The sequence below is a fragment of the Phoca vitulina genome, unplaced genomic scaffold (assembly GCF_004348235.1).
Source record: "Phoca vitulina isolate PV1807 unplaced genomic scaffold, GSC_HSeal_1.0 scaffold49, whole genome shotgun sequence".
NCBI classification, from domain to species: domain Eukaryota; kingdom Metazoa; phylum Chordata; class Mammalia; order Carnivora; family Phocidae; genus Phoca; species Phoca vitulina.
In genome coordinates, this window is record NW_022589752.1 from 11,992,638 (window position 1) to 12,008,664 (window position 16,027).

Genomic DNA, 16,027 nt, shown 5'->3' on the forward strand with positions numbered 1-16,027 from the left:
CATGATAAAATATAAACTCAAGATAGTATGCCTAGCACATACTCACATACATCCGGTTCTAAGGCCTGGCATACAGTAGATCCCTAGAAGTACTGGTTGCATTAATGAATGGACCATAGAGCCACAGATTTTTGTAATATTGAGTATTTTTGGAAAAAAAAAAAAAAGAACAAAATCTTAAGACTACCCAATTGAGGTCATAAGGTTAGAATGTGGTATATATTCTAGCTAGAGTTCTGCAGTATATACAATGTGTCTCTTGCATCCATCTCTAAAAAGGTCCAACTTACTGCAAAATATGGTGAACTGACCATTCTGGATGCACAAAATTCCTGAAAAGCTGGCAATTCAACCCTTCTTAAGCACAAATTTTACTTTATTTTAATGCATTTTGGATGACAGTCCTTTAAAAGTCAGTATTACACCTTTACATTCTTTATTATATATAGCAGTGTTTCTCAGTCCTGATTTCCTATTGAAGCAAATGCTTGGGATGTATATAAACCTCTGACTCAGAGTCTCCAGAAAATGGGGATCAGATACCTGAGTTTTAAACAGCTCCCCAGGTTATTGGGCATCCCATATGCCTGGGCATAACTTATTTTATACATACACACAAACACACACATATATATGATATATATAATTTGTAAAATAAACTCTTTTTAGAAAGATTTATTTATTATTTGAGAGAGAGAGAGTGCGACAGCACGTGCGGTGGGGTGGGTGAGGGCAGAGGAAGAGTTGAGTCTTAAGCAGACTCCTCCCTGAGCACGGAGCCTGACGCGGGGCTCCATCTCATAACCCCAAGATTATGACCTAAGCCGAAACTAAGAGTTGAATGCTTAACTGACTGTGCCACCCAGGTGCCCCAATAATAACTTGTAAAATAAACTTTTAAGATGATAAACTCCTTAAGGGAAAGGCATGGTATCTTAAATGACTTTATTTATGGAATAAATTTTAAAATGATCACCTAGTCCTGTCATATACCCATATACCTTTAAAGCTTAAAACTACTTGAATTATTTCCTTTAACAAGTTACAGATGTTTTATCAGCCACCTGTTAGTGTTCAGATTATTATGGTTACTGCCGACTGATCATTACTCTAACCCAGAGTTGAGTTCAATATAGGAAGGCCTTGGATCGGGGCATTTAGCCCATTTACATTCAGGGTAACTATTGAAAGATATGAATTTAGTGCCATTGTATTGCCTATAAGGTGACTGTTACTGTATATTGTCTGTGTTTCTTTCTGGTCTATGTTACTTTTAGGCATTCCTATACACCAACAACAAGACAGAAGAAAGAGAAATTAAGGAGTCGATCCTATTTACAATTGCACCCAAAACCATAAGATACCTAGGAATAAATCTAACCAAAGAGGCAAAGAATCTGTAGTCAGAAAACTATGAAATACTCATGAAAGAAATGGAGGAAGACACAAAGAAATGGAAAAACGTTCCATGCTCATGGATTGGAAGAACAAATATTGTGAAGATGTCAATGCTACCTAGAGCAATCTACACATTTAATGCAATCCCTATTAAAATACCATCCACTTTTTTCAAAGAAATGGAACAAATAATCCTAAAATTTGTATGGAACCAGAAAAGACCGCAAATAGCCAGAGGAATGTTGAAAAAGAAAATCAAAGCCGGAGGCATCACAATTCTGGACTTCAAGCTCTATTAAAAAGCTGTAATCATCAAGATGGTATGGTCCCGGCACAAAAACAGGCACATAGATCAATGGAACAGAATAGAGAGCCCAGAAATGGACCCTCAACTCTAGGGTCAACTAATCTTTGACAAAGCAGGAAAGAATGTCCAATGGAAAAAAGACAGACTCTTCAACAAATGGTGTTGGGAAAATTGGACAGCCACATGCAGAAGAATGAAACTGGACCATTTCCTTACACCACACACAAAAATAGACTCCAAATGGTTGAGAGACCTAAATGTGAGACAGGAGTCCATCAAAATCCTAAAGGAGAACACAGGCAGCAACCTCTCTGACCTCAGCCGCAGCAACTTCTTCCTAGAAACATCGCCAAAGGCAAGGGAAGCAAGGGCAAAAATGAACTAATGGGACTTCATCAAGATAAAAAGCTTTTGCACAGCAAAAGAAACAGTCAACAAAACCAAAAGACAACCGACAGAATGGGAGAAGATATTTGCAAATGACAGATAAAGGGCTAGTACCCAAAATCTATAAAGAACTTATCAAACTCAACACCCAAAGAACAAATGATCCAATCAAGAAATGGGCAGAAGACACGAACAGACATTTTTCCAACGAAGACATCCAAATGGCCAACAGACACATGAAAAAGTGCTCAACATTGCTCGGCATCAGGGAAATCCAAATCAAAACCTCAATGAGATACCACCTCACACCAGTCAGAATGGCTAAAATTAACAAGTCAGGAAATGACAGCTGCTGGCAGGGATGCAGAGAAAGGGGAACCCTCCTACACTGTTGGTGGGAAAGCAAGCTGGTGCAGCCACTCTGGAAAACAGTATGGAGGTTCCTCAAAAAGTTGAAAATAGAGCTACCATACGACCCAGCAATTGCACTACTGAGTATTTACCCCAAAGATACAAATATAGGGATGCGAAGGGGTATGTGCACCCTGATGTTTAGAGCAGCAATGTCCATAATAGCCAAACTATGGAAAGAGCCAAGATGTCCATCGACAGATGAATGGATAAAGAAGATGTGGTATATATATACCATGGAATATTATACAGCCATCAAAAGGAATGAAATCTTGCCATTTGCAACGATGCAGATGGAACTGGAGGGTATTATGCTGAGCGAAGTAAGTCAATCAGAGAAAGACATGTATCATATGTCCTCAGTGATATGAGGAATTCTTAATCTCAGGAAACAAACTGAGGGTTGCTGGAGTGGTGGGGGGTGGGAGGGATGGGGTGGCTGGGAGATAGATATTGGGGAGGGTATGTGCTATGGTGAGTGCTGTGAATTGTATAAGACTGTTGGATCACAGATCTGTACCTCTGAAACTAATAATACATTATATGTTTAAAAAAAAAAAAAAGATAGCAGGAAGGGAAAAATGAAGGGGGGAAATCGGAGGGGGAGACGAACCATGAGAGACTATGGACTCTGAGAAACAAACTGAGGGTTCTAGAGGGGAAGCAGAACTCAAAAATAACCAGAATTTACCTTAGAATTTGAGCCTGGTTCAAACACAAAAAGAGTGCTGTTTTGGGGAAAAATGACACAGTGTTCTGGTTTTCTGATTAGTTACAATAAACTTATGTAGATATAGACCTTATTCTATTAGAAGAATCAAGAGGCTGTCTTTAAATGTGTAATATTTATGAGAAAGACCAGTTTTCTAAGCAAGCTTTAAAAATATTAAAAGTCACTGGGGTGCCTGGGTGGCTCAGTTGGTTAACATCTGACTCTTGACTTTGGCTCAGGTCGTGGTCTCACGGTCATGGGATTGAGCCCTGTGTCAGGCTCCCTGCTCAGTTGGGAGTCTGCTTGAGACTCTCTCCCTCTCCCTCTGCCCCTCCTCCTGCTCTCTCCGTTGCTTGCTCTCTCTCAAATAAATAAATTCTTTAAAAAATTATTAAAAGTCAGAACACCACAGAATGTCCTCCATTTAAAATTATTCATGGACTATATATTTTATATTTCTTTGTATAAAGAGTAGTTTTGTCCAGGTCTAGATACACATAGTTTATTTGTAGTAATTTTTAAAGAATGAATACCTATTCAAAAATTATTTTGATATGACTTTTCCCCGTAATTTACCCCAGTATCATAAGATAAATCATAATAAAAACATAAAAAGGGGGACAAAACCGGACCAAAGGCTTTTAAGAAATTTTAAGCAGAACAGTATTCTAATACTTATAGCACTATCATAATATTGATACCTACACAAAAACAAAAACATTGAAATAACTAACTAACCCAGAATCATTTGGCATCAGAAAGTGAAATGAACATCTCCTGGAAGGGTAATACTCATCCACTAGCAAGGCTGTTGAACAGCATGTTTTCTACCGAATGTGTAAGCTTCCATTGGTCATTATGGTAAACTGGGACCCTATTAAGTCAGTTAAAAACCAGAACTGCATCTATATGTACACGTAAAAGAGGAGACCTGTGACAAGAAAGTAGGCCTTTTCCCTCCTAAACCACTGTAATATCTACATCATCACTTTAATTGGCCACATAACAAGGAACTCAGGTGTCTACATGATGGAAGATCTCCTTCATTCTAGAGCAATGACTGCATGGTTTTAGCAGTGTGCACAGCTGGGGTGTTGGTGGTTTTGGCTGAAAAGAAAACAAGGCAGGAAAGAAAAGTGCCGCCAGGTTGCTCATAAAAAGCAGTCCCTGAAATCTCTGGGTACTGTCCTCCCAGGTAATTGTCTTAATCCTTTCTCTTTAACAGCCAGGGATGGGCTCTGGAAATCCTGGGAGCAGAGCACCTACACTGAGAGGTGAAACATGACATCGGCTAGAAGAGTTCAGGAAAGTTCCTGGATTCTGGGGATGCAAGTTGATTTCACATTATGGTTAAAACGACAAGGAACCACTCTGTCAGCAATAATGCTGTGGTAGCTAAGATCCGCTAGGCACCTTATTATCTGTGTCAGGAAGAGTTTTAAATGCTTTATGTGTATAAATGTGTTCAGTCCTCTTCATAACCCTATGAAGTAGGGACTAGAATGAATTGCTTTTTACTAATGAGAAAATGGAAACTTGCCTAAAGTCAGAAAATTCAAACCCAAGCAGTATGGTTCTAGATCTGCAATGCCTTAAAAACCTTCAGAACTGATGAGAAAGTGTCTCTTGGAATACAACAAATAAAGGGACTAGACTACTAGAAAAAATGTTTTCCTCAGCTCTCAAAAGCCAAATCCCAAATTTAAGAAGACCTGAAATTCTATTTAAAAAACAGACCTCTTAAAAGGTAGCAATATACAGAGGCCCCGTTCAAAAGGAAGGGTAGGTATCCATTTAAAAATGTTTAAAGCAGCTATTACCTCTTCTTAGGGTTGAACTGCACCTCAGGAATCAGCAAACCCAATTTCTAGCCAACTGTAGGAATTTATTTTTTGGTACAACACTACCTGATGGTCATCTACCCTTTTGTTGAGAGTTTACCATCCTAATGAGGCAGCCCAATTCACTGTTGGATAGTTCTGATTATTAAGACTCTATTTCCCATATTAAGTAAAAATAATGCCCTCATGACATCTACCATCTGCTAGAATTAGGTATCTACTGGGTAACCCTTTAGTCTTTTTTTCCAGACAAAACACTTCTGGTTTCTTCTACAAGTGTATGAATGAATGGTTTTTAGCCTCCTTGTCCCTCCCCTTTCCTCACTTACCCTCCTGCTTCCCCGTGTACCTTGGCTGTTGAAATTACCTTTGCCTCTTAATCAGACAATCTCTGCTCACCTTCCCCTCAGTTCAACTTATATTATCAGTCTCAAGTCCATCCACTGCTTAGGCAAGAACAGAGGGTGGAAGCATTCCACTCTTCCTTCTGGAGGAAGGGGTGGGAGAGACTCTGTGTTCCAAATAACTGAGTTTGGAACTCAGAATGTATTTTCTCATTAAAATCTGGGACAAGTGCCGGAAGCAGTGCTATTAGATCAATGTCTTAAGGTATAATTTGGTGAAAATAGAATTTAGTTCACGCCAGCCTGGAAACGTTACATTTTAATGGAAAGATGAATTCTTACTCGAATTAAACTTATAAAGGAGCTATTAGAAGACAGCTAATTGATAATTAGGAATCTGTAGATATGAAAAAGATAAGAAAATTATATGGTGAACATGTGAAGACAATGGCAAAGGTGGGTCTCATTCTGTCAAGTGAAACAGAGAAATAAATAATGAAATGTCAGAATTTAAAGACAAAAGATACTTGAAAGTGAGAAAAGTTTTGTCTTACTTAGCTATTATAGAAAACACACTTCACCAACCAGAATTTACCTTAGAATTTGAGCCTGGTTCAAACACAAAAAGAGTCTGTCGCTGCTTTGTGAAGAAATTACAGAGTTCTAATATTCTACTGTTGAAAGAGCTCTGAAGAAAAAAATGCCCCAAATTTACTTCCATATTATACCAAACTTAAAAATAAAACATGTTGAAAAGTGAGTTTATGAATATCAAATTTTTCAAAGAAGAACAAAAACCAATTAATTCTTTTCACTTTTGTACCTTTGAGCAGAACTCAAAAATAACAACAGCAGAATGTTACCCTCGGTAGATTCAAATTGTTCTTACAATTCCAGTTTCTAGTCACATTCTAGTTACATATCATAACATTCACTTCTTTTTTAAAAAACGTTTTGTCTAGGGGCGCCTGGGTGGCTCAGTCGTTAAGCGTCTGCCTTCGGCTCAGGTCCTGGGATCGAGCCCCGCATCGGGCTCCTTGCTCTGCGGGAAGCCTGCTTCTCCCTCTCCCACTCCCCCTGCTTGTGTTCCCTCTCTCGCTGTGTCTCTCTCTGTCAAATAAATAAATAAAATCTTTAAAAAAAAATAAAAAAAATAAAAAAATAAAAAATAAAAAACGTTTTGTCTAGAAGAACTCTATTATTTGGCTAAGAGAATATCATAAGTGGAACTGGTATTTTATTTTGGAAGGTGAACTTGTCATCATTAGAGAGAAGTTTGTAATTGACTTCTCCATCCAGTCACCTACCTGCTAAGCTCCCAAAGGTGAGCTTCCTGCGGCCCACTTTCTCGACAAGCCAGACTCCCACAAGCGTGAAGATGAAATTTGTGAAGGCTGTCACTGAAGCCAGCCATATTGCAAGTCTATCATCCTCCACACCAGACATCTGCAGGATGGTCGCACTGTAGTACCTGCGAGCAGAGAATCACACAATCGTTGCTGAGTTATTCAAAGAAACAGAATTGTTCCTGGAGAGAAATACAGTCAACCTAAAAAGACCACGAGTAGCTACAGTAATGGCATCGAGTCAGCATGGGAATTCATGCAAAGTATTCAGAGGATCACAACACTGAGACTCTGTTCAGATAAATTTTGAACTTTGTATAATCAAGAAAAGATACTCAAGCGAGTGGATAGAGGGCTGAAGGCTTTAAAAGTGAAAGGTACTCTGCAGCTAGGGACAGGGCAGCGAGTTGTTTCACTAAAACCTACTACACTAATCAAGGATAAGCTCCAAGTCCATGGAACGAATTAGAAGTCATCGTACATTGTACATTTATGTACTTAAAAGAATAAATAGACACTGCACACAATAAGGAAAGTGTGATACAATGGCAGATGTCGGGTAGAAGGAACCTCTTTAAAGAGGAGTGAGAATGTGTCCACTTATTTGGCATTTTGTAAGGCGATGAGAAACTGACCTGATGTGCATGAGAATGGTTTTGTGTTTTCTAGAAAAGTATAATCTCTAGCACAATCTACATGATAAGGCTCTATAGACTCATTTTTGTTCTAAATGAATTCCCTGGAGACTAGCTCTAAAAAAACCATAATGCGAATTTGTTGATGCATAATAGGAGATATCTCTGATACATTTAAAGAAGACAGGTTTCTTACAGGACATTTCTTTTCTGATGAAAATATCAGTAGCTAAATCAGAAGATTACTTTAAAGCTGTCCTTAAAACAAAGGAAGCAAAATACTCCTGGTGAGTCACCTAAGAAATGTGACAGAATTCAAATCCTGAAGACATTCTGAACCATGGCTTTGCCTAGCTTCTGAGCCATTCTAAAACATGTTGGCTTATCCAAATCAGAGAGTGGGCATCCCAGCAATGTTCAGTCAAGCTGGATAGGTCTGTAGCTACAATCTACAGTTTCCAAATATTTATCAACATTTTCATAGTATTTCAAAAATAAAAATCTGTTTTAAATACATTTACGTTTCAATGATTTATCAATGGCCTTCATTTACTAAATTAATGATGATCTTCTAACATAAAGCAATAACACCAACGCACTCATTCATCTTAATAAAAAGTGTTTTCCTTTTTAAAAGTAGTAAACCAAACTTATAAATTATTACGTAACATGAAGGATGTGTTTTACTGATCACACTAAAAATTATGCCAACCATTTTAAGATTCTGAATTCTGACAGCAGTTGTAAAAAAAGAGAAATCCCCAGTGGAATTATTCCCATCATCATGAAAATTGTGAACATTTTGCAGTCACAGTGTAAAGTGGTAATAAAAGTTATGAAAATAATTCATTCCTTCTGAATAGGGTTTATAGTTTCCAAGCTCTATCATACACATTTTCAATTTCATAAAGACTTGCGCAGCAAGGTCAGACCTGTAACCACTGAGAAATAAACATGTAACAAATTTAAAAAGGCAGAAAATAGAAGTGCTGAGAGAAAAATTCAAGTATTTAAAGTCAAAGGAATTTGATACTTGCCATGCTATTTGATTACATTTCAGTCTTCTCGATATTTTCATAATATTTAAATAAATAAATATAGATCATCACACAAAATAATTCTTTTTAAGATTTTATTTATTTGAGAGGGAGAGAGCAAGTGCTTGAGTGGGGGGAGGAGCAGAGGGGGAAGGGGAGGGATAAACAGACTCTGTGCTGAACATGGAACCCAATGCAGGGATCTATCCCAGGGCCCTGAGATCATGACCTAAGCCGAAGGCAGATGCTTAACTGACTGAGCCACCCAGACGCCCCAACACACAAAATAGTTCTTGCAATTAGATCCATGAAAAGAAACTAAACAAGACAGAGAAACTATTTTCATGTTTTCATTTTGATAACAATAAAATCATGAAATTCCAAGTGTTAAATTAAGGGATAAAGAAGGGGAAATGGTATCAAACAAAGTAAGCTGGTCAGTATCAAAATTTTACTTAAAATGAAAATGTTCCCTAGGTATTAAAAAAAGTTTTTTTGTAATACTTAAGTTTTATTGGCAGAATACAACAAAAGCCTGGCCTGGGAATCCAAAATCTGCATTCTAATGATATCTCTGTGGTAGGCTGGCCAGGTCAGGTAACATAATCATTTGTTCACTTCATATTTATTTACTGAGTACCTACTGTATAAAAGCTATGTGAGTTACTCAGATCCCATAAATATATTATTAGACCTACTTGCTATCTTCAAGAAACTCACAGAATGAAACAGAATGAAATGGAAATAATTTTAAAATCACAGTGTACACAAGTCATAATGTGACATAAAGGACAGACCAAACAATTTTATTTGATGTGGTATGTTCCTTGATTTTCCAGGGAATTTAATGTTTCGTTTGAGTCTCAAAGAATTCATAGGGAATTGCCAGCCAGTGTGAAGATCTGGGAGGACACTGGTGGTAGAGAAAATGAAATGCAGGAAGAATAAAAGCGCCAAACACTAAGCCAGACTCACAGAACCTAAGTACTTTACCTTGGTTAACACAAGGTGCATAAGAGGGAGAAGTATGACAGGCTGCAGCAAAGCTTCTGTTGTCGAGGGACCTTGACTGCCAAGCTGTATGTGTGGGCTTTTTTCTCTAGACAATGGAAAATCATACAATGGACTTTAAAGAGAAATAACATAATTAAATCTGTTTCATGAAAAGCTCACTCCAATGATAGCCAAGCAGGCAGCCTGGAGGCTGACTGAAACAAAGGTATAGTGTTTTGAAGTGTATTTCAGGTCATTACACTGGCAACAGGCACCTGTAAATTTTCTGCATTAATGGGAAGCAATGAGGGCAGGGTGCTGAAATTCACTGACGGCCTTTTATCTCCTTGCCAGCAAGCACTGCAACTTCAACATTACACTAAATCTTTTCCTGGACGGAGTACCTAGAGTTTGATCTTCATTCTTCCTTTCGTGGAACACTGGTAAATGTACTTGTTTTTATTGTTGCCATAACAAATGACCACAGGGTTAGTGGCTTAAATCAACAAAAATATACTGTCTAACAGTTCTGTAAGTCAGAAATCTGACATGAATTTCACTGGGTGTCAAAAATCAAAGGTGTCAGGAGGCCATTCCTTTCTGGAAGCTCAAGGGAAAACAGGTTTCTTTGCCTTTCCCAGGCTTTAGAAGTCTCCATGTTCCCAGGCTCGGGGGTGGGGGTTGCGGGGGGGTGGGGGGGTCGGAGGCCCTCCTCAACCCCAAGCCAGGGAAAGTGGTCAAGTGTCTGTCATGTCACATCACTTGTCTTCTACATTTAAGGACCTTTGTGAATACACTGGGGCAACTTGGATAATCCAGAATAATCTCCCCGTTTTAAGGTAAAATGATTAACAGATGTAATTCAATCTGCAACCTAACTTCCCTTTGCCATGTAATGTAACATGTTCACAGGTTGTGGGGACTAGGATATGCACATCTTTGGTGTGGAGGGGGAGGGCATCATTCTGCATATCACACACAATGAAAGTGTTAACAAGCAGTAAAATAAGCAAAAGGCCATCAATGAGAAGGAAAAGACAAGGACATTCAGTTAAAGGGCAATCGGTTCCAGAAAAATTCAGGCAATAACTGGATTCTCTTTCACAGGGCAGGGGATGACATATCTAGGGCAGAATAATTCATGAACCTAGTTTTTCAGTCAGGTCGTGGTGAAAAGATACATTGAATTTACATTTTAAAATGTGTGAATTCCGAGGTTTTTGTAAATGGTGCCACCGGCCAACCACTCGCGGACTGGACGACCGTTTGTGTTTACAACCTCCTAAGCCTTTTGGTAGTAGTCTGAATGTTCAAGGGACTCGGTGTTTGTTTAAAAGTTGCACAAAGCATAAGAGTCTTCTTCATAAAAGAACACTATGAACAACCAAAAAAGGCTTTCTTTCCTTTTAGACTAAAGGAGGGATGCCTTCTCTTTTCAAAATCATTTTAGAGTACCTATCAGACAAACTGTCATCTTTTTCAAGGACTCCCTGGGCAACCTTTGGTCACCTCACACATACCAGCTCGTCCCCAGAGTGAAGCTGAAAGGCCTGAGGGCAGTGTGTTCTCACAGAAGACCAGCTTCACAGCTCTCTGTGGACATCTAAGAACAGAAACGGCTGGACTCTCTGTGCACTGTTATCTCAGAGATTATTTGAGACCCACTGGATTTTAACTCTGAATAAAACAGAATAGTTCTAGAAAACATCTAGGCTTTGATAATGGCCATCTATCTTAATGAGGACTTTAAACTACCAATAAAAGAATAAACGTGCACTTTACACGCTTAGCAAAATATATATATTATTTTCCTTTATGCTATATTTAAACAAAGCATTTTCTAAGGATTTCTGAAAAAAAAATTTTTTTTTTTCCAACTCCTTAAAGCCATACCTGTCTGTTTCACTATTGCCAGGTCAACAGACTTAACAACGTAAAAAGTAAGTACTCAATAGTTGTTGAGTTTATTGAATTTATCTACCACCGAGTTTCAAAAGGGAATTAAGTATATTTATAATATAAAACACATGATAGAATCCTTAAAACAAAAAGACTGGTAAGAGAGGTAGATGATGAAGATGATTATATAAAAACTGTGGCCACATAGTAACGACAGGCTAGCCCTAAGATTCCCGGTAGCCAAAGCAGAGTAGTAAACAATAGTTTTAACCGTCTGACAAAACAAAACGTATCAGTTCATAATAAAGACAAACTTTTTCTGGTATGAAACTATAGAGACTTTAACTTCCCGAATAAAACAGATGTGGAATATACTCCTTCCAGCGCTGCAGATAGCTTCCAAATTCGGTTATCTGTGAGCCTTGTCTTACTCAACAAACTTGTGGGTTATTTTCACACTTGTGATAAAGACCAAGCTAAATGAGAAGATAATGAGAAGATGGGAACTTATGGAGCACAGCTGATTGACTGTAAGGCCTGGAAGATTCTTATTAGCTAAGTTATATTGTTTGGCTCTTCTAGTTCTGTATTATAAATATATTTGTATCATATGGCAAAGTCCACTGACTATAGAATTTAAAATACCATTCTAATAAAATATGTTATTTTAACTGAAAAAAAAATTATTTTCCCACTGGGATGGTATTTATACAGTTAAAAACATGGATAACTATGGAAAACACACTGATAGCTTTAAGAAAAAAATGTTTCACCTAAATACAAACATCTTAAAAACTGTTTAAAAAATGATTAAGATTTTCAAACCTATCTTACGTACTTTGTACAGTAAAAAATTAGCTTTCTATATTATTAGGTGCAAGCCATAAAGCAAAAAATAGAAGTTAGAAAAGTAGAAATTAGGATTTCATGTATATCATACATGTATTTTGAGCTAACACATTATACCATACTATGCTTAAATCAAACAATAATCCAAAATCATAATGATCCTCAGAAAGTGTAATTATTAATCACATTTAATATTTTACAAAGCATTTTTCATAATTTAAATTATGTCATGAGTGTTTGGAGAAGAACAAAGTAAAAATGTGTTAAAGAAAGTTAAAAGGGATTCTATAGACCCTCAGTGTTCCCACTGTGACCTACTTTCCATCTCAGAGACCACCAATTCCTTCACCCTGGCTTCAAACCTCTGGAAACTTCAGGAGAGTTGTCCTCATGTCTCACCCACCCAACTCAGCCAGATCATTGACTTTGCTCTAAGCAACACTAAGAATAATGATAGAAGCTCTCTATTCTGACTTGCAATTCAGCAATTTGTCAGATTAACCTATTCTTTCTATAAAACATATGCCTACAGGAAAATGAACATGTGGGACTTCATGCAGGCATGCGTCTCCCATCTGTTGAGCTGTATGTAAATCAAATCAGGTGTGTTTTTTCCCCAATCCTGTTTATGCCCATTATATTATGTAATCAAATAATACAAAAAGCAATGGAACATCAGATGCTTAAAAAAGAGGTATTAAAAACAAAACTGTATGCTTTGGAAAGAGTGAATAAAGGTGAGTTATTACAAAAAAAAAAAAACCCAACTGTGTGGGCAACACAACTGTAAACAGTCGGGGATAAAATGTAAAAGTCTAGAAGATTTTGCCCTTAGGTTTCTTCTCAAGTATCTTTCAGCTCTTGTTCTGTGTGAAAGGAACCTAAAAGCTGGATTCCATAGGTAAAAATATCAAGTGTGATTTATGCAAGAGAAACAACCTGGAATTTCAAGCAGTGGATATAAGTAAATATCGTACAACTAAAAATAAAATGTTGAAGGTATATATGCATCATTTCCTCATAGCCGTCTTTGTCAGGTAACTAAACAAGTGCTGACCCTCATCCCATCAGATGCCGGGGCTTTCACCTTGCTCCGTCATGTCTCACACACCTGCTTATTTCAGCAACAAGCAAGAGTCCAAGAGATTCAGGTCAGCCGTTTCCACCTGGTCATTTACTTCCACACTAACCTGTACATTCACTGATCTGCCTCAATCTTCCTCTTGTCCCTGCCCTCCCATGCTCTCCCTGTGCCCCATGAACGAAGTCTGGACATGAGGGCACCACCTTCTTACAACTTGGATGTGGGATCCTGGCTGTTGTTCTCTTACATCCTATATACTTGAGGAGGCCTGAGGAGCTAGAGAGATGACAGGAACAAAGAGGTTAGCTAGACTATCCCCTAACCTTCCTTCTTCAATGCCGCCTACTTTCTGGTCACTCCTCATTCAATGGTGACGTCTGTACCTGCTTGGCAGTGTTCTTCTCCACTTCTACCTCTGTGTCATGATTCTTGGTGAGAGTAGCCTCAACATGGACCACCCAGACATCACCTGAGTCTCCTACCTGCTCCACTTCTGAAATCCTTCAAGGATCTTAGTCTCTCACCTAGTCTCTCAGCACTGCCCACCCGCACGGCTCACCTGAATTCTTCTACTTTCATGGAGAAGCTGAGCCATGCACACACTTTCCTCTTTTTAGTTATCTATCATCACCCATTTCTGCTCCTTTCCCATAATTGTACTTAATGTCTCCATCCATTTAGATTTCCCAAACCAGTGCTTCTCAGGTCCAGATGTGCTACAGAATCACCTGGAGGGCCTGTTAAAACAGAGCACTGGACCCCACCCTGAGTTTCTGATTCAGTAGGTCTAGGACCAAGAATTTGCATTTCCACCAAGTTTCCAAGTAATGCTGACACTGCCTTGAAAATATAGTTCCCCAAACCATTATAACAATCATGTTCTTTTCACCATTCTCCAATTCCCTGGTCTGTTTCCCCTTTATCATATCCATGCCATAAACACCAACTGTGCTTACTTATACCCAATTATTCTTCTACTCTGCATTTATACCTAGCAGCTGAAAGGCTCTAGACAAACACAATTTGAATTCGATTCGTGAACTTGGGAATTCCCTAAGATGCACATGCTAGAGCTCTGCAAAGGATGACTTCATGGCACCTCCTTTTTTTTTTTTTTAATTTTATTTTTTTTTGAGGGGGGTAGAGAGAGAGGGAGGGAGAGAGGGAGAGCATGCGCAAGAGCAGGGGGAAGGAGAAGCAGACTCCCCACTGAGGAGGGAGCCTGAAGCAGGGCTTGATCCCAGGATGCTGGGGTCATGACCTGAGCCAAAGGAAGTCAGACACTTAACCAACTGAGCCACCCAGGCCCCCGCACCGCCTTTCCTTCTAGTGTCCCAATCTATCCAGCCTCAGGTGAAATCTTGCCTAATATTCACTGGGAAAGTGTGAGCAATCAGAGAGCTACTTTTTTTATTTTACCACCATCAAATCCACCAACCTACTGGATCAGTTCTACATTAATCCATGAAAACTTGATTAGCACTCAAACATTTCTTATCTTATCTAGATTCCTTCTTCAATATTGCTTCTGGAATTATCAATTTTCTGCTTTTCCTCAGCATTTTGTCAACACTTCTCTTACGACACACACAACTTTCCTTCTGCTATTAGACTTACTTCAATATACATTTTATTTCCTCTGTTAGACCATAAACTCCGCAAAAAACAGTCTGCATGTGATTTACTTTTGCAACTGACAAAGCCAGCTTATGACTATTTCTTTTGACACTTAGTAAATGCTTATTTAAATGAATGGATGGAGTAGACTATTGTTTTTTTTCTTTCGCCTTATTTTATTTTTCATTTTTTCAATTCTTTAATTATGTTCAATTAGGCAACATACAGTACATCATTAGTTTTTGACGTAGTGTCCAACAATTCATTAGTTGCATATAGCACCCAGTGCTCATCACCACATGTGCCCTCCTTAATACCCACCACCTGGTTTCCCCCTCCCTTCTGTAACCCTCAGTTTGTTTCCCAGAGCCCAGAGTCTCTCATAGTTTGTCTCCCTCTCTGATTTCTTCCCATGCAGTTTTCCTTCACTTCCCCTGTGGTCCTCTGAGCTATTCCTTATGTTCCACATATGAGTGAAACCATATGATAATTGTCTTTCTCTGCTTGACTTATTTCACTTAGCATAATCCCCTCCAGTTCCATCCATGTTGATGTAAAAGTTGGGTATTCATCCCTTCTGATGGCTGAGTAATATTCCATTGTATATATGGACCACATCTTCTTTAACCATTCTTCTGTTGAACGGCATCTTGGCTCCTTCCACAGTATGGCTGCTGTGGACATTGCTGCTGTGAACACTGGGGTGCATGTGCCCCTTCTTTTCACTATATCTGTACCTCTGGGGTAAATACCCAGTAGTGCAATTGCTGGCTCATACGGTAGCTCTATTTTTAACGTCTTGAGGAACCTCCATATTGCTTTCCAGAGTGGCTGTACCAGCTTGCCTTCCCACCAACAGTGTAAGAGGTTCCCCTTTCTCTATATCCTTGCCAATACTTGTTTCCTGTCTTGTTAATTTTTGTCACTCTAACTGGCATAAGGTGGTATCTCACTGTGGTTTTGGTTTAAAATTCATATTGAGAATTTTATTGATTTGGGTCCTTTCTGTTTTCTTTTGGATAAGTCTGGCCAGTGGTTTATCAATCTTATTAATTCTTTCAAAGAACCAGCTTCTAGTTTCATTAATCTGATCTACTGTGTTTCTGTTTTCTAATTCATTGATCTCTGCTCTAAATTATTTTTCTCCTAATGTGTGGCTTAGGTAGG

The 16,027-nt window shown here is 38.5% G+C and overlaps 1 protein-coding gene across 1 annotated transcript in view; it reads right to left on the reverse strand.

Annotated features, from left to right (window-relative positions):
* The window catches only part of SLC2A13 (solute carrier family 2 member 13), a 361,603-nt gene that overhangs the window by 103,972 nt on the left and 241,604 nt on the right, over window positions 1–16,027 (reverse strand). Inside the window, exon 5 of the mRNA XM_032432696.1 lies at window positions 6,708–6,871. Coding sequence (XP_032288587.1) covers window positions 6,708–6,871 — 164 coding nt within the window. The remainder of the gene's footprint in view (window positions 1–6,707; window positions 6,872–16,027) is intronic.